General features: G+C 41.6%; 3 protein-coding genes and 3 non-coding genes across 6 annotated transcripts in view; 5 read left to right on the top strand and 1 right to left on the bottom strand.

The window, feature by feature from the left end:
* Positions 1-1,924: 1,924 nt before the first annotated feature.
* On the bottom strand, positions 1,925-9,696 carry si:dkey-219c10.4 (high affinity cGMP-specific 3',5'-cyclic phosphodiesterase 9A). Its single transcript, XM_068573009.1, has 14 exons — positions 9,601-9,696; positions 8,234-8,395; positions 8,094-8,145; positions 7,780-7,882; positions 7,093-7,235; positions 6,932-6,991; positions 5,756-5,933; positions 5,103-5,225; positions 4,316-4,408; positions 4,127-4,194; positions 3,925-4,027; positions 2,937-3,041; positions 2,648-2,794; positions 1,925-2,475 (listed from the first exon to the last, which is right to left on the bottom strand). The coding sequence occupies exons 1-14, from the start codon at positions 9,686-9,688 to the stop codon at positions 2,281-2,283; spliced, it is 1,620 nt and encodes a 539-aa protein (XP_068429110.1). The 5' UTR covers positions 9,689-9,696; the 3' UTR covers positions 1,925-2,280.
* Positions 9,697-10,560: 864 nt separating this feature from the next.
* Positions 10,561-15,661, top strand: nifk (nucleolar protein interacting with the FHA domain of MKI67). Its single transcript, XM_068572516.1, has 6 exons — positions 10,561-10,802; positions 11,800-11,928; positions 12,623-12,731; positions 13,910-14,121; positions 14,375-14,437; positions 14,898-15,661. Exons 1-6 carry the CDS (start codon positions 10,680-10,682, stop codon positions 15,096-15,098), a joined length of 837 nt encoding a protein of 278 aa, XP_068428617.1. The 5' UTR covers positions 10,561-10,679; the 3' UTR covers positions 15,099-15,661.
* Positions 12,057-12,186, top strand: LOC137783384 (small nucleolar RNA ACA64). Its single transcript, XR_011077329.1, has one exon. It is a non-coding gene; the product is annotated as a small nucleolar RNA ACA64 (small nucleolar RNA).
* Positions 13,477-13,606, top strand: LOC137783389 (small nucleolar RNA ACA64). Its single transcript, XR_011077334.1, has one exon. It is a non-coding gene; the product is annotated as a small nucleolar RNA ACA64 (small nucleolar RNA).
* LOC137783385 (small nucleolar RNA ACA64) lies at positions 14,471-14,601 on the top strand. Its single transcript, XR_011077330.1, has one exon. It is a non-coding gene; the product is annotated as a small nucleolar RNA ACA64 (small nucleolar RNA).
* A 500-nt stretch (positions 15,662-16,161) lies between the features above and the next one.
* Positions 16,162-18,387, top strand: part of clasp1a (cytoplasmic linker associated protein 1a) — a 68,380-nt gene continuing 66,154 nt past the window's right edge. Inside the window, exon 1 of the mRNA XM_068572415.1 lies at positions 16,162-16,372. The gene's annotated coding sequence lies outside the window, so the exon portion shown is untranslated. The remainder of the gene's footprint in view (positions 16,373-18,387) is intronic.

The raw sequence follows: 18,387 nt of genomic DNA on the forward strand, positions 1-18,387 counted from the left end.
TACAACAGAATATAGAAAAGAAATATTTACAAATATAAACAAAATGTCTATCTAAAGACAACGTAACAGGGTGACCTCTATATACAAAACAACACATAAAACAGGCACACAATTATCCAAAACCAGAAAAAACATTGGTCCTCTCGTTGAACTTCCTGTTGCTCGTTCAGCTCGTTCGGCTCCGACACACCCGGTGCCTCCCAGCAGTTTAAGACTCATTCTCTCTTTTTCTATCTAGTTTAATTCTTTGCATGCTCAACTTCCCAAATGAGGCTGCAACAGGTGGGAGATTGGGAGAAGTCATGCCGGCAGGCCAAACCAGCTCTGAGTCTGGACGGGAATGTGAAATGTAGAAGCTCTTCTCTTTCTGGCAAACCTCTGATGTCTGGTTAGACCTTCCAGGAGGAGTATATAGATTTTGAAGTATACAATTTAATTGACAATGTTTTATATCCAGTTGTTATTTTTCCTACATATTTGCTCTTTCTATTTTGTTTTCTCCCAACTTCCAACATTGTTTTTTTGCTCCACCTTAAAGGTCCCATTATTTGATGCCACACTGTTACTGCTGCAGCATTGGAAAAAAAGGCCTTTGCCAATTTGTACCTACCAACTCATCGTGGCCTTTGACCAGATGGTAAACAACACATTTGTTCCCTCAAGGTGCCCACCGTGTGTTACATATTGTGATGCTATGTGAGACAAATGTAATGGGTTTATGTCTTTCCATTATAAACTCAAATTTACATCTCTGTGTTCTTGATGGTTGAATTCTTCATTTTATGGCTTTGCTTTCCTTGTTACCCATGATGCATTATTGTCCACATTGTGCATGTTCACCTGGTGACAGCATCACAAACACCTACCTTATTAAATTGTGTACAAAGATATTTGGATTTGTCAGTCGGCCATTTGTTTGAGAAACCATCTATACTGTAAACTGCTCCGTAGCGCACGGCAAAATGCTCCATGGTTTACAAGCAGTGTGATCTGGTTGCTGTATGCTAACTGTGTTGTACCTTGTTAGATTGTATATCTACAACACAGTATACTGTGCCAATCATTGCGTAGTGCTACTGCCTTTGGCCACCGACTGTTTTTTCCACCCAATATGAGTTTGTGTAAATGTAATGTATTTATATCAATTGTGTTTCCCTTCCTGTTTCAACAAATACACAACGAGCAATGTTTCAAACTTGAGTGGACTCTTTTCCTCAAAAGACAATGTCTAATCTAATATGTTGTGACCACATGTTTGTGTATTTTTCAGAAGACGCACGAGTCATGCTTCAGCTGATGATCAAGGAGGACGGCTGAACAATACGTCTCACTTCTGAAAGAACATTTGAGTGCTTGATCATGTTTTCTTTGAACTTTTCCTTTAAACCTCTTCTCAAGATGGCAAAACTATAACAACTAAAAGAAGATGTATTTAGATCCTTCATTTTGGACATTTGTTGCATGCACCCCTTCACCTCCTCCACCCATGTTTCTACACTAGATTGAATGAAGGGGAAAATGAACAAAAAAGAGAAAAATGCAACGGTGTTAAAATTCAAGTAAAAGTCTTGCATTCTGAATATTAGAGGTATTATATGTATGTAGTATATGTCACATAGTCGGTTGCTGTTTGTTAACACAGCATGATTGAGAGTGATTATTGTCAGTCTGTGAATTGTTTTTAAAGAAATGGTTGCATGTGAATACCCCACACACACTTGGTTGCAGCTGCTGTCATCCCATCTCAAGATGGTCTCTGGTGTGTTTTATTTCCTGCACATTATCTACGGATGCAAGGCAACCAAACCAGCTAACAGTATATACAGTTTATTTCTTCCAAAACCAACAGTGGAGATTTTATTAAAAAAAATGCAATTTCCTGTGCAAGAGTAAAACAATGCAATGCTTAAGATGTTTGACCTGAGATGCAACATGAGTCACATGTGTTTATTATATATACAAAAAAATCTGTCATAAAATATTATTTAGAAAAATGTGTTGCACTGTGCACTGTACCTTTAATAACACTTTTAAAAATATGTTACTGTTGATAATTCGTAGTAAGCTTATTGAGTACAAATTTGCTTCCACCTCATGGCATTCCATTTAATACTGCATCCACCAAAACCACAACACAAACGTATCAGAACAGCATACAGTATGTGTACTTAGCCCAGTAAATAAACAAGTAAAAGTACAAATTCAGGTGGCTGAAATATAATTAAATCAGTCTATAATCGTACAATCTTCAGACTAGATGCCTTGTGCAGTTCTTAAACCTCACTGTGCGTCCGGCTTGGAGGCTTCAGGCCCGGCGTCGGCGTGGCTGTCGGCTGAGCTCTGCGGGCCTCCAGTCGTCTCCTTGCTCTTGGCTGCATTCTCACTCTGAGCCCGGATCTGTTTCTCCCTCTCCAGCGCTTTCTCCATCTCTGTGTAGTAATCCAGAGCCTTGCGTACCGGGTCGATGATGTGTTGCTGCAGAATGAGTGAGGGATTGATCAAATGGCACCCCGAGTGAGCGACCCTCCCCTCAGCCATGTCCATTTCTCTATTTAGTAAATGACTCCCTGGATAAGTGACTTGTCAGAATCAAACGGTTAGTATTCGTGCTGGATATTAGTGAAACCAAACTTTTCAAATGAATTACCTCCAAGCAGGGGAAGAGGTTGGCCAGCTCGATGAAAAGCGGCAAAAGGACAAATCTGATGAAGCCTGTTTGAGATGAAGGCTTGGTGACTTTGTCCCGGTCCATGAAGGGGGTGATAGGAAGACCCTCTAACTTCTCCTTATCACTCTGAGGGCAGATTCACAGGCAATACATGTAGCAAGGCTGGCTTCTGTTACTTTGACTTCATTTCACTTTGTTGCCTCTGAATCGGTAAACGATCCTTATGCCCGTGTTGCCGCAGTCTTTCCAGACAAGGCCACTCGGTTACCTGGTTGTAGAATTCCTGCAGAAGACAGTCCAGCCAGGGCTCAGCCACCTCCATGGGCCGCGCCTCATTGGATATGTCGCTCACTTTGATCAGAATCATCATCAGCTGCACACACAACAGGACGGAATCAGACACACATGAACAATGAGAGAAACTCAGAGGTAAAGAGCTCAACCGCTATCAGTATGATGGAAGCGAAGTTTTATACTTTGTAATTTGTACAACCTAACGTTGACAAAAATGTGTGGCCATTAATACATGATTTTACATCCAGCAGGCGTAACTCGTGCAATGCTTTTCTATCTGCATCTGTCTGACATGCTTGTATTCCTCAGGTCGGTGAGGAGCTGTTAGTTTGTACATCACATCCACAAAAAACTACTAAATAATGATATTAAACACAGATGTTTGTGTATATATGATATGTATAATGTACATGTATCTGTACTGTATATCCAAGTGAATTCATGTTAGAAAAATCTATTGACTATTGTATTTGTCATTCTCTTATTTTATTGGTTTCTACTTTGATATTTTAAATGTTTTGTCTGCATCAGTCTCAAGCTGTTTGACTTCCTATTTGTGCTGTCTTATCATCATTTTGCATTACTAGCCTGTATAAAAGGTGCCATACAACTGGATCTTGATATGATTTGATAACAGGTGCATCTTTACCACTTCAATAAAAGACATTAATTATGTTTCCTTCGAAACATCAACGGATTAGTGATCCCAGTGTTCTGCTTCAACAATGTATGGTGGGAAGAACAAGGAATCAAATCACAGTAAATAGAGATGAAGCAATTCCAGACATGGCTGTGAAGAAACGGTTGCACCACAGGATACAACTGCTACTTTTAATAATATTAAAAATTGAAAGTTGTTCTCCAATACCATAACATCCCATTTTCATATCCAGACGAGCATACAGTCCCATAAGCTGCGGATATGAAATCCTATTGCCACAGAGGCCTGTTGGTCCTCTTACCACATCTCTGTGGTCCTTGTTGGTGAAGTCAAACGCTGGCAGGATGGACTTGAACTTGGTGAGAATCTCATTGTGCCTCGTCATGTCAGTGGCCAGAACGCATCTGCAAAGCCGACAGAGAATAAAAGCTGTACTCCGTGCTGTTGTGCTGCGGTAACATGAGGGACTGTGCACGCTAAGAGAATCAGAGAGAGGCTCTCACTTGATGATCCCTTCTCGTATCCGCTTGTATTGATCCATGGACAGGTTTCTGAAGATGTTGCTCTCTGTCTACAATGCAAGAAAACCCCTCTGTTCAGTGGACGTGCTGCACGTTCCGGTGAGAGCGCCACACTAACAATGTGTGATGACGAGGCAGCGCGGACAGAAAGCCCAGCGGCCTCGTCCTTACCTTCTCCAGGATCTCGAAGGCCACGGCGCAGTGGTGGTTCTCCAGCGGAGAGATGTCGTTGTAGCGGAGAGCAAGTTCAGTCCGAGCATTTATCTGAAAGGTGGCCCGACTTGTGATTAGACTTTGTGATCGCCTTGAAACAGAGTCGTGGTGAAGCCGTTCTGTAAGCGTTGCTGCTGCAGCCACATGGGACCAAAGTGGATCAAACGTTCAATGTTGTGTTTTGAAATTCAAATGAGGCTAATAAGACGATATGATAAGTATCTGGGGGAAAAAATGGTTGAAAACACACTGTAAACACTGGGGGCGTATGTTACATTATGTGCTGCTGTCAAATGATGTATGTAAGAAAACAGTAAAAAAAAAAAATCTCCAACACTACTAGAGAGCAAAAAATAAAGAAACTCTTATTGTTTGCTGTCACTCTTCTTCGCCAGCTGTGAACGAGCCGTATGCGTTGTGCGATAACTCATTCAGTTTGCTCTCGTTCAGCGAACCTGATCGGCCTCAGTGATCTGCGGGAATCCATTTTTATTGGATGGCGATTAAATGGCAAAAACAACAACGCTTTGTTTATATACTAAGTGTGCAAAGGCCTCGATCGGTGGCTCAAAATCCACAGTCTTCGCTCTGTGAAAAAAAAAGGCGTTCTAAAGTTCAGCTGAAGTCAATATGAGGGTTTACTAGTCTGAGTTAGACAAATCCAAATGACTGAGTTTTATGAGAACCAAATTCCCGCTTTCTGTTGGGGCTCAGCAACGGTCTGCGGAGAGGGGCCTTTACACACCTGGTAGGCGTTGTTGTATCCTGTGTGGTCGAGGTCGTGGCAGACGGCAGAGGTCAGCATGATCAGCAGGTCCACGCTGTCCATCTTACTCTTCAGGTCCGTCAGCCAGATCAAACCGTACATCTGCAAACAGAACAGCTCATAATGTATTGTGGAGAGAAGAAGGCTGCCATCTACTCTTACAGATGAAAAGGTTTCTGCATTTCTTGATTAGAATTAGTTTTTTTGTCCACTTGGGGGAAATGGAACAAGCCATAAAACAACACGACATATTATGACCTTATGAAGTCGTTGTGAACAAACTCTCTTTCATAAAATATTGATCAGTACAGTTTGAGGAACCTCAAAGTTTATACTGGAGCTTTATAGAAGGACTCCCTTATTCATCAACTATTTATTTTTTTAAGGAAGTGGATGTATTGAGATCTCTGCCTAACTGTTGCTTTGTCCACTAATGTGAGTCAGCGCTCCACTCTGAGGGCCAGATAGCCTTCACCCGTTAGCAAGTAGATGAAGGCATAACTTCACTATTTCATGATTACAGACTATTTTCATGATTACAGACACACACACACACACACACACACACACACACACACACACACACACACACACACACACACACACACACACACACACACACACACACTCACCATCTGGGTGACACAGAAGCAGTGCTTGAAGTTGTGGAAAGGGATGTTGTTGTATCTTCGGTACACCTCGAACAGGAACTGTTGCAGTACTTCAGGCTCGATGTTGAAGGCAGCGATGAAATCTAAATCAGTGTACATGACCTGCAGGAGCACCATGATCTCTGCGTCCTCCCACTGCCTGCGCACACACACACACACACACACACACACGCACACACGCACACACACACACACTCACACACTCAATACACTATGGGAGGACACTTATATCGACAAGTATCAACCCTACCTTTAATAAAGGCATCTCACCTAAACACATTGTGAAAATACATTTTAGTCTCAACCGCGTAACATCTGTGATGCCACAGCTAAATAAATCCATCCAAGCTTTATACAGTGTATAAATAAAGCAAAAAAAATAATATTTAGACAGAATATAATGCTAAACAACCAGAAACTGCACTATTTATTCATGTTTGGTTAGTGTTTGATTACAAACTACAGTGCCTGGCTGTTATAAGAAATTGCTGAGCATTTATAAAAATGTAAATGTATATTTTTGAATCTTTTTTTTTAAAGATATAGGTCTTCAGCAGGAACGGCTTGGTGCTGAGCAGACAGGGTAGGGACATTAAATATTGGATTTGTTGTCCTCCTTCATAACACCTCTCCCAGCATTGAGCAACAAAAAATATATATTTTATTAAGATTTCAAAGGATTCCTCTAATTCATTCTGATCAAGTGTCCCTAAGCTTCAGTTCTCCTTCTCTGGCCTGTGCATGCCGCAGAGCCGTCCACCGCCGCCATTGTAGCTTTGCTTTAAAAGCTTTTAGACAAATGAAGCCTCGCTGAATGCAACATGCGCTTCCTTCCCATGGAACCCACTTCAAACATGGTTCGTTGATTAAGCCTTTCACAAAGCCCTTATGATTTGTGAGCCCTGTGCGTGCCTATTCATATTGAGATGAGTGTGTCCATCAGAGGGAGAGGTGACGTCACCCATCCTCAGAAGTACATCGCAGGTGCTTGGCGGGGCACGAACTTCATTAGTTGGCCGTCTGCTGTATTTTGAGGAAACAGGTGCACTGGTGGTTTGTTCCTGATCACAGGCACAGGGACACCCAGCACACCGTGGGGATGAACACGGTGCCATTGACACATCTCCAGATGCTTACCAGTTGTCAAAGGTTGGGGTCTTTAAGTACTGCCTCACCTCCTCTGACACCTCCAGGGAGCTGCAGGGGCGACAACATGAGCATTACCAGCTATTTGAACATATAGTATAGTACATTACGGGCAGCATAGCTTTCAGTGAGGTTTTTGCATGTGAACGTGCCTCATTTGTAGAAACTTTTCCCGCACATGCTCGCACTCCTTCCTGGTTTTATGCAGGGTTCTCTTATGGTAGAAGGGGGAGGGCTTGTGCGTTCCCTCGGACAGGTCTTTAAACAATCCCAGCCAGCTCAGGTGCTCCACACTCTGGAAAGGGACGGGGGGAGCGGCACGTCGTTCATTACATCAAAAACCTAGAATGACCCTTCAGGGATGACAGATTTTCTGAAAATGGTTGCTTGCTAATGTTGATCACCAGGAGGATGAGTAGAGTCTGTGTCCCAGAAAGAAAACTGAACTAAAGATGATGAACAAAGAATCAAGGTGAGAATCAAGGAGTCGGGTGACAATTCAAATTTAAACTTCTCTCTTGATTTATTCCCTCAGTAAATATTGTAAACATGAGTTTATGTCTCAATCTCAAGTTTATAGTCTTCTTCGATACAGAATGATGTTCATTTAGTAAATGATGCTCCATTTAGACCCTTAAAGCAGGGTATCGACAGGTTGCTACCACGACATTGTCCAATCTGGGAGTTGTTCATGTTTCCGTCCTAAAACTTTAACCCTTTCACAGTGTGTTTTCACTTCACCTACAGAGGTCTTAATCAGCGTTCGGTCGTTCTTAACTCCACTCTTTCGTGCCACTTCTCGTTGCAATAAAAAACAAGATGGCCACTGAGTACTGTACCTCTAGTTTTTCCTGGAAGGACTCCACCTGCTTCTTCATCTCATACACAACTGCAGGAGTCTCGCCAGCCTCGATTAGGAGTTTCTTCTCCAGGCCCTGCAGTCTGAGGTCACACACCATCAGTGAGCTGTTAGATCTACACATCTGTATCTTTGGTCCGTTCAAAGTCTCAAAGCACCTGAATGCCAGATTGGTGACTAATCACAAGACTGTTTTCACTGCCTTATTCACCTTTCACGTTTAATGTGAATCCCATTTAGACTCAGGGTTATATCTAAGTGAGTCCTATTTCTCTTATTCTCCACCTTGCCTACCTTTTCTCCATAGAGGTCAGGTCAAATCCGAGTGCACCAGCAAGCTCCGCACCTGAAATCACAATAAAAGAAGGAGTCCGTCAACAATTTTTGAAAGGAGCCTAAGCGCTGCGACACCCACGAGACAAATTGAAAGATACCTAACGGCTCACTGTTGCAGTCGGCAGCCACCACCTCCAGCTTGTAGCAGCAGTTTGGGCTGTTGGGCTCCAGACTCGGGGAGATGTTGATGATGTTGCCTTTGGGGTTGTACAGCTTCAGGATGTCGTGGGGTCCGGCCTCGGCTGCAGAGCGGAACAGATCTGAAAAGGAACGGCCCACCGCTCACTTCACGCTATCCCCGGAGAAATGATTTCACAGTTTTCCTCAACTGCTGAGGAAGACCAAGGGGTGGGCTGGAAAGGCCTGGAAACAGCTAGTGGTCCTTAAGTTAGCATTTATTTGTCAAGTTTTTAGGTACTTCTTTTTAATAAGTAACCCTTCATAAATTATGAAAAGTTGTAACTAAATCCTTTTTTCTAAGATAATAGTTCTGCCTTCATTAGATATGGAGAGGAGAGAGAGAGACTAGAGAGAGAGAGAGGGATGTGCATGCAGCAGAGGGCTACAGGTTGGATTCAGACCTGAGCCGTTGGGTTAAGGACTCAGCATTTGTACATAATGCGCCTATAATACCATTATTATCATTAAGCACTAATAACAACAACTTTTGAGTTACCAGGTTGTGCAAAAAACCCTTTGACTAATGTGCATTTACCCTATGGAACACGGCTGCAGAGGTTATGGACCCAAATCCATTTTTAACAACTTATTATAACCAAATTCATACATTTCATTTCATTGTTTTTCATTTAAATCTGGCCCAAAGCCCCAATGTCTTTCTTGATAATGTCCTATAACTGACCTCTACGCTTCTGTAAATGATTTATTGACATAATACAAGCCCTGTATGGAGTGCGTCGTGTTTGAGTGCTACCACAGAGGCACGCAGGCTCTACAGTTAGAGTAACAACAATTCAATCAACACAAGTTAAAAACAATCAGCAAACTACCGCCTCACGGGCATTATTACGGTTCGCTTTGCCCTCCTCGCACACATGAAGAACGTGTGAAGCCTTCCCCTGAGTGTGAGGAGCTGTCAGTAGCAGCTGTATGGCTGTCTGACGCTCAGACCACCTCCTCAACACTGATACAAGTTCACAGGCTTGTCCAATGATCCGTACACTTATCAAGACTGTTTTCTTGTCTATTTGACAAAAAAACTTTTTTAAAAAGCTGAAGCAATATATGTCTGTCATTTAATCTGTTAACGCAACTCCAATTTAGAGCCAATAATAATGTTTCAGATATTCACATTACGTATGTGTAAAAAATAAAGTATCATGTATACATATTCATTTCTAAACACTATCGTTGGACATGTGGATATGTGTGTATGCATTCAGACATACATTAAAATACCTTTCTAATACAAACTTTGAGTAGTCACATCATGTCCTGCTCCTACCTTTGACATCATGGGCAGGGCAATCCACCAGGAACTCAGCCTGCTCTGGTCTCCCATTCACAGTGAAGTAGATGATCGTTGTTGCCATGTCATGAATTTCGAGCCACCGATGTTGCTGTGTTGGACTGATCAGGATATAAAGTCGGTCTGGCCTCATTGTTTTACTCCTCCCCCTTGTTTTATTTCCTCCACCTCCTCCTGTGCTCCTCCTTCTCCTCTCCTTCTTTGTACTGTAGCGTTTCTCCAAACCACACATTACAAGAGTGCTCATTAATTCAAAAGCAACCTGCAGTGTTCACTCCTCTTTGTTTATGTGTTTATTCTTGAGTGTGTTATAAGTTTGATCTTTTTGTGGAAGCCACTTTCCACCATTAAAAAAATAAATAAAAACACTACACAATTAAGTATTATTAGTAAGTGTGTGTTTTTAATTCATTCTCAAAAGATACAATAATTTAATTATGAGATAATAAGTCAAGAAGATCACATTCAACATATCTCATTATCCGATGCGTAGACACCTTATAATTAACTGAGTAAGTTAAAAACAGTAATTGTGAAAATACGGCTCTGGTAGTCCACATCGTTGTCTTAACCCCCAATTGCTCCCTGTTGCTATGTCTACGGTGTATACAGCAAAAATGTCAAAAAGCGTCAGCTAAATGTAATGTAAAGATATTATGAATTACAATACCATGCAGTGCATTGTGCAAACATAGTGGTAATGGTAACATAGACTCCAGTCTTATACATGAAACATTGTAAATAATAGTACATTGTAAATAATAGTTACGAGTTACTATTTTATAATAAGTGGATAATAGTAATATAAAACTCATAATACAAATTTTAAAAAAACATACTAATGTTTTTGTTTGAGCAAAGCTATCGGTTCATTCTCCGGGCCGGTAGGCGGCGCTGCGTCGAGCGCACCGCTGTTTCTAAACAGCGGGGCCATCCCTCTGCGATTCGGTTCTTGTCACCGCATGTGAAGAGACCAGCGTGGTACGCAGAGAGTTGAGTGACGCCGTTGTTTTTACTCTACAATTTATGTCTTCGTACCGTTTAAATTGATCGAAATGACTGAAAGTAAAGCAGGGACGGCTCCGAAGCCGGCCAAAGAGCTGCTGGCTTTGAACCCCAAACAAGAATCCGAGTTCAAGAAGAAGGTGCAGGAGGCGAAGAAGAACAAATCTAGCAAGGTGGGTCGAGAGGGAACAGTGGCCCTGAACGCACCATGGATTCCCAAACACGAGGGTGCGAATTATGTTTTTACTCCGCTGCGTGTCTTCCGTCCTAAGTGGACCACTGCGACACTTTATTCCGTCACCTGTCGGCTCGCGTGACCCAAATGGACATTTCAGCTGTCGTGAATTAGCATTTGACGTATTTAAGTAATTGCTATTCTAGCTAATCATGACCTTTTTTTTATTTTTTCAAACTGTAACGTCATTGTTCCGCCACAGTCCGGTACTCGAGGGAGCCTTTACTCATGGCTCTAACGGGTAGCTTCATGCTGGTTCTGCTTTCCAGGCTTAACGGCATACTCTTAGATACAGGCCGCAACAGAGAGCCTGTCTGGAGGGTCTGTAAAGCTACTCACAGGATACATCACGGTTCAGCTAAACATCTGTATCCATTCAGAAGTATAACACAAATAGTAAACTGGGGCTCGACAATCATAGCATTAACCAACACATTTGTTACATAATAATAAAGACACTTTTTTTTCTGGGGACCGAACAACTCTTCATGTCGTAATGTACACTGTTTTTGCTTCCTCGTGTGTCAAAAAGAAAGTTAATAAAATCAAATTTAAAAAACTAATTTCCATTCGGGTGAGACAATAGGTGACATTCTTAGGTGACATTAAAGGTAGCACAGGTGCTACTAATGACCCGACACCTCGGTTCTATTATAAAGGCCCAGTGAGTCGTGACCATGTGACAGTCGGAGAGCACCAGGAAACTGAAACCTGAAGCAATTAAGTGGAACTCGGCCATTTATTTTATTATTTACACGTGTGACATGTCAGAAAAAGACGTGATACAAAAAAAAGCCTGTATCTGTTTACATGAAATGTGCAAACACAAATACATGCATAACTCATTGTTTTTCCTTACACAATGTACACGTGTTAATTTATCCTCTCTGTAACTTTGTCCCATTTTATTTTTTTACTCTTTTTTTTTTTTCCAGGGTGGGCATTTTGCCCCTGGAGTGGTTTATGTGGGTCACCTTCCACACGGGCTGTTCGAACCTCAGCTCAAATCTTACTTCGAACAGTTTGGGAAAGTCCTGAGGCTACGGTTGTCCCGGAGTAAGAAGGTAGCATGGATTGTTGACAAAATGTTTCTATCCTGTGTACTACACCCAAAGCAGTCAGTTAACTCTAATGACCATTGAGAGACTGCAGGTGACCCCTGTTTGACTGGACATCCTGCTTTTGGGTTGGCTCCGTTTGAAAATGATCTCGGATGTAACCGTGGTCTGAGGTCAGATACCGGAGCCTACAGCATCGTGGTGCATTAAGCTTATCACCTGCTCCCCCATTGGCAAGGCGATGAAACCCATGTACCAACAAAAGCTAAAAAAAATCTTCATAGTCGAAGAGACAACCACATGATTTTGTATTATAATAATTACTATTTATTATGTGTGAATTAAATCAACAATGTAAACAATACTGAATATTTTCATTTAATTCTGAACCTCAGTGCAGTTTCAAGGGAATTTGAATTCTAGAGACATACTGTCTGTCTGTATTTGTGAGCATGCATGTAATCAGGTTTGGACAATACTTTGAGTTAAGTACACCAGTGTATTTCATAAAATGGAAATTGTATCATTCATATTTTTGCTTAACAATTTATATATTTATATGTATATTCATTCCACTTTGAATCCATTGAAAAATGATGAATGATCACATAGAATTGTTACCCAGCTCGATCAAATGCAGATGTTGGGTGTGAAACTGTTGGGTGGTAATCACCATGTTCCTTGCCTATGTTACTCTCAGACAGGTGGAAGCAAAGGCTATGCATTCGTAGAGTTTGACTGTGATGAAGTAGCCAAAATCGTTGCAGAGACCATGAACAATTACCTGATGGGAGAGAGGCTCATTAAATGTGAGTATGGCGCCTGTTACCAGCACCACTACCAGAGACTCAGTCTGAGAAGATGCCTTGATAGAAATGATAATGAAATTATTACAGTAAAGATGGACAATATGTAAACTCATTTACTCGCTGCTCTTTGCAAATTGGGCAGCAGGCTTATCATTGTTTTAAGCTGATAACAAAAATGAGATGAAAAATGTTAAATAATTAAATAAAGCCATCTTAAGCTTTATACAGTGAATAAATAAAGCAAAAAAATACATTTTGAAAACCATTGCAGTAACGCATATGTGCTAAACATAAATTGTAGTTTATTAGACAAGGCTGGAAATGTTCTATATACATCTACAATCACGCGTACAATGCATACAAAGCCTGAACTGTTTTATTATTTTGTCCAAAAATGATGACACCATTAATGAGATACACTTTTTGCACTGATCAGAAATAGTCATGGCACACTAAATGTGTATGAATCCACAGCTAAAAAATGTCCCTGAAAATGCACTATTTATTTCTGTTTGGTTAGTGTTTGATTAAAAACTACACACACACCAGCTTAAATCTAAATTCGAACAATTTGGAAAGCAGTTGTCCCGGAGTAAAAGGGGAGCACGGATTGATGACAATGTTCCTATCCTGTGCACTACACCCAAAGCAACAACAAAGACGTATATGTCGTCAGTTAGCTCTAATGACCATTTAGAGACTGCAGGTGACCCCTGTTTGACTGGACGTCCTGCTTTGGGTTGGCTCCGTTTGAAAATGATCTCAGATGTTACTGTGGTCTGAGGTCAGATACCGGAGCCTACAGCATCGTGGTGCATTAAGCTTATCACCTGCTCCCCCATTGGCAAGGCGATGAAACCCATGTACCAACAAAAAGTCAAATCATCTGTAAATAATCTCCATAATGATGTGTATATCATGAATTGGCATATTTTTTGGTAACACAATCAAAAACTACATAGTTGAAGAGAACACCACATAATGAAGACTATGTATTATAATCATGTGTGAATGAAATCAACAATGTAAACAATACTAAGTATTTTTTCATTTAATTCTGAACTTCAGGGCTGTTTCAAGGGAATATAAGTACTAGAGACAGAATGACTGTCTGTATTTATGAGCATGCATGTAATCAGGTTAGTCACTGCCCAATATTTCTTCCTGCCACTTCCCAGGTCACATAGTTGAACCTGAAAAGGTGCACGAGAAGCTGTTTGTTTGCTCCAAGAAGGAGTTCAGAAAGCCCTCGTTTCCCGCCGTGGCCCGCTACAACAAGCTCCACACAGAAGAGGAGGTGACCAAGATGAAAGACAAACTCCTACGAAAGGAAGCCAAGCTCCGCAAGAGACTGGCAGCACACGGCCTCGACTACGACTTCCCTGGATTTGTAAGTTGTTTTTTAGCTCAGGAGGGTAAAAAAACAAACAAAAAAGGGATTTATCCCTAGAACAACAGTCGAGCTTGAAAATACAAAGGGAATGTCCTCAACATCTGGAAATGCCATGTGAGCCATGATGGATGGCGCCCTCTTCCAAACAAAATGTGTCAGAGTGAAGAATTAGTGAAGAGCTGTTCTACTGGTGTCTATTCATTGTTTAGTCACCATCGTTTTAACCTTCAGTGCTCCCTTTGCTTTCCAGTCTAGCCAGTTGCCCAAGAAGAAGAAGTCCTCTGATTCCATGGATGCGTCTACGTGTAGCGAAGTAAGCTCAACATTCTATGTAGCGTTTCCTGGCTCAGACTGAAAATGACTCCAGGTGAACCAATGGTCTGGGGTCAGACAACTGAGCCTAGAGCATTGTGGTGCATTAAGCTTATTGCCTGCGTCTCCTGGTGGCTGCGTGATAAAACCCATGTACCAACACACTTATTCTTATAATTGCATCCTTATTACTATTATGGTATTATTTACTCGGGTATCTTTCTCTTATCAGTTACAAATATCACACACTTGTTTTATAGAAACGACTGATTTGAATATGTATAACGGTAATTTGGATTTATAGTTATTTTTTCGAATTTGATTTTGTCCCTCTGGTTTTGTCTTATTTCATGTTCCAGTCCATTCCTATGTTTCAGGTCACCACCCCTCGCATTAATAGAATAAAACCTGATTCAAGAGTAAAACAAATGAGGCTAATGATCTCCTCTGGTCCATTTCAGGACGCCACGCCAGTCTGCACCCCCTCCGTGCTGGAGAGGAGGAAGTCCACGGTCATCGACGATGATATAGATGATGAAATTATCCTTAAGATGCCCCCTGTAGAGAAGGACGAAGAGTGCTCCTCTGAAGAAGAGGAGGAGGAGGAAGACGGTGGCGAGGACGATGACTCGGCGGGCGAGGAAGCCGCTGACGCAGAGTGAAAGCCCCCACTGTTTGAGCGGTGACTCGGGTCTTTGGCTGTCACTGTACAGTTGCACATATCAGGCTCGTCTTTGGACTGTTCAGAAATCCCAGTGCGTCTTTCGGTCTGTGGAAGTCCCACTTCATTTGAGGAAGACGCCCCTATGAGAGTTTCCACCGTAGCTGTGGGTACTGCAGAGGAGTACCTGGGTGAAGCTCGCACAACCATCGCTGTGAGCCTGAGTAAAGGGCCATTTTAGACTGGACTTATTTGACAAATGTATATTTCACAAGGCCGTAATGTTGATGCGAAACCGGCATTTCTTTTGTGTTTTTTCGTCATGCACACTTGTCTAAAAGCGTGGTTAAATTTGTACTATATAAACTATGATCATTAAAAATAAATGATGTAAGAATGTACAATCCCAAGAGGTCCTATTTTGTTGTTGCGTTTTCTTTCAGAAGAACCAGAGGAAAGTACTCTTATACACACCACCGCTAACCCTGACCCTTTTTGTGTTGTGAAGATGTTTTGTCTGCGATAGAAATGGATGTGTAAGTAAAATAAATGGAGTGAATTTGGTTTCTGGGTTCTGAATTGTCTGTCAATGTTACAAGTTACACATGTACCTGTAATGTCTGCCAATCTTATCAGTGATTTATTTTTGAAAAAATATTTTGCAATCTAAATGTGCATTATTCCTTAAATGATTGTGGCATTGCTCGGTAATTTAAGGTGATTATGTATATTAGTGTTTCACATTAACGGGAAATAAAGCCACCTTATGACTAGATATACTTAATGATCCGATTAATTTACATAAAAAGTCTTTGGCCTGTTCACAAAGTAGAGACTGTATAAAACTAATGTAATATAGTCTGATAAACTGTTCGTCTGTGACGCTGACCTGTTAGGTACTTATTTTCGGAAATGTATCACTATAAACCGTTTTGTCTCGAGATGGACACTCAACCGTTGAAACGTCACTTTCTGTACACTGCACTGGCCCCATGCGTCCAGTAGATGGCGCCACACGCCGCGTTGTCCACCACGATCTACTCCGACAGTTTTCTTTTTTTTCTTTTGCATTGCCATGCGACAGTTTTCCAAGTGCCAACATCATCCCTGGATCGACTGCGCCTGCGCACGACGATCCCATTCTTGTCCTGCAGGCAGCATTCCGGGTGGAGAGAAAGAGAAAGGCAGGAAAGATTTGAGGCCGAAGACAGCACATTTAAGCCAAGAAACGCGAGCTGAATGTCCGAAACTGCTGCGGCGTTTCAGCAGGATATGGTAAGTGGGAAAATACGTGTTGAGGGGACGCTTCCTCGCCGCCTCGTCCCGTTTCTTTCTCTTTGTGCTGCCCTGTCTGTTAACTGACGCTTCATTGAAATGAAGGGCTTCGCGAGGGGCTAGCGTTAGCTTTCATTCCCGAAACACACCTACTCTGGTTTGGCCAGCTGTTTTAGAGAGAGACAAAGAGCACGGGGTGTGTTATGGCCGCAAGGGTACATTAGAGGGAAAGCTCTCGCTTCACGCCAGTGGCGTCGTGTCAGCTGTCAGAGGCGCTCCTTTAATTTGGCACAGCTAGCAGTGATGGTCAGGCTCTGGGCTAGCCCGAGCTAATGCTGAAAAAAGAAGAAAAAAAGCAGGTGTGTGCGCGCGCGCGCGCGCCCGCGTGTTTGAGTGAGACAAGATCGACACCGAGCAAATGTGCGCGGCCAGGCTGAATGTTGTCGAAGGTGAGAGGAGGTCTGGTGTTCATGGGACATAAAGAATGTTAAAACCTTATGTATAATGTATAATGGTGTCATAGTATCATGGTATAACGATGTTATAACAACACTACTGCCATCTTCACAGCTCAAAGAGCTTCATAATTATATACCTCGTGCATTATTACATCAATCTGTCGCACTCTGTCAAGTGCAGTTTCTTCAACATTTATTTACACACTCTCTCTCTCTCTCTGTCTCTCTCTCTCTCTCTCTCTCTCTCTCTCTCTCTCTCTCTCTCTCTCTCTCTCTCTCTCTCTCTCTCTCTCACACACACATTTAAATGTTAATACATATAAATTGATGCAAGCCTATACACATAATCCTGTATATTTTTATCTGTCCAAAATTGCTTAACTATTTATTTATATATATATTTGAAAACTGTTCAATTAATAATGTAGCAATGCATATGCCCATTTTCAATATTTTAATAGGAAACACAATAGGACACATGAAAGAGAGAAACAAAGCCAAGCAGAAACATTTACACAACTCACACTTGATTTTTTTTTTTTTTAGAATAAAGAGTGCACATGCCCATAACAGACTGAAAGAACCCAGGCCTTCATGCAGCAGAACCAACAGGTCTATTGAAGTTGTATATAGCTGTGCTAACCGGAAATTAAACACTTCACCAGAGACAAGGCCTGCAAATTGGCTTCACCTAGACACCCTATTTCCTCAGATGCATCTCTACACCATTAGCAGCCATTTTTATTGTGTTGACCTGGCTAACAAACAAATTAAAAAAAATAGAAAATTGCGCATTTTTTAACTAAAAACAAGGAAAAGTCTTGCATGATTTAATGTTTTAACAATACGACTACTAAAAAGAAGATAGTGGTTAAAACTTAAGTCCTGTGAATCTGGCCCTCATCTAGCTCCTTCCAGACATACAGGTCTGAGTTTCACCCTCCCACACCAAAGGCCCGTATCTGACCGAGGATGTTAAAGCAGTCCTCTCCGGTAGATAGCCGGAGGGGGTGGGGGTCATTCAGAGCCTTGATTCGACTGTCAAAGGTTTACTTATATCCTATTCTTAGTAGATCCGTTTTTTTTAAGCTGCATTGGCTGTAACTTGTCATCACTGGCTGCTGGCGTGTGGTTCGGCAGTGTTAAAAAATGCCAGAAATTATCTGGTTTCTGCTTTTTAGACGTGAGGATTTGCTGATCGTCTGTGTTTTATGTGATCGGGAACGAAATATCTTTGGATTTTAAAACAAGTGATCTGAAGACATCCCCATGGGCACTGCGGAAAACCCAAGGGCATCTTTCAGACCACAAAAATAATGGCCAGATGAATCCATAATGGGAATAAAAATAAAGTATTATTTAATGCTGTGACATCGTGATTTACTTTGTAGACAAGAGGAGCAATATACTTTTGGCTGCATATTGTACACCACTGAGTCAGTTTTTTTATTCGGTACACCCTTTTCTTCTTACTGTCAGATACATTCTGAGTGATTAATTGTAATGTACCAGAAAGAATCAACAATGAGGAGAGTTGATACTGAATTGACTGCTGCT

Source organism: Clinocottus analis, unplaced genomic scaffold (genome assembly GCF_023055335.1).
Source record: "Clinocottus analis isolate CAN_PGR_092001 unplaced genomic scaffold, fCliAna1.0.p SCAF_12, whole genome shotgun sequence".
Taxonomy (NCBI): domain Eukaryota; kingdom Metazoa; phylum Chordata; class Actinopteri; order Perciformes; family Cottidae; genus Clinocottus; species Clinocottus analis.

What these genes read in the sequence shown, in the direction of transcription:
- si:dkey-219c10.4 (XM_068573009.1), bottom strand. Translation starts at nt 9,688, where the DNA reads ATGGCAACAACGATCATCTACTTCACTGTGAATGGGAGACCAGAGCAG. An exon ending in CTGACCTCTATGGAGAAAAG is followed by an intron (nt 7,883 to 8,093) that starts GTAGGCAAGGTG and finishes GTGTGACCTCAG; the next exon opens with ACTGCAGGGCCTGGAGAAGA. An exon ending in GCTTCTGTGTCACCCAGATG is followed by an intron (nt 5,226 to 5,755) that starts GTGAGTGTGTGT and finishes TTCTGTTTGCAG; the next exon opens with ATGTACGGTTTGATCTGGCT.
- nifk (XM_068572516.1), top strand. Translation starts at nt 10,680, where the DNA reads ATGACTGAAAGTAAAGCAGGGACGGCTCCGAAGCCGGCCAAAGAGCTG. An exon ending in GGGAGAGAGGCTCATTAAAT is followed by an intron (nt 12,732 to 13,909) that starts GTGAGTATGGCG and finishes GCCACTTCCCAG; the next exon opens with GTCACATAGTTGAACCTGAA. An exon ending in ATGCGTCTACGTGTAGCGAA is followed by an intron (nt 14,438 to 14,897) that starts GTAAGCTCAACA and finishes GGTCCATTTCAG; the next exon opens with GACGCCACGCCAGTCTGCAC.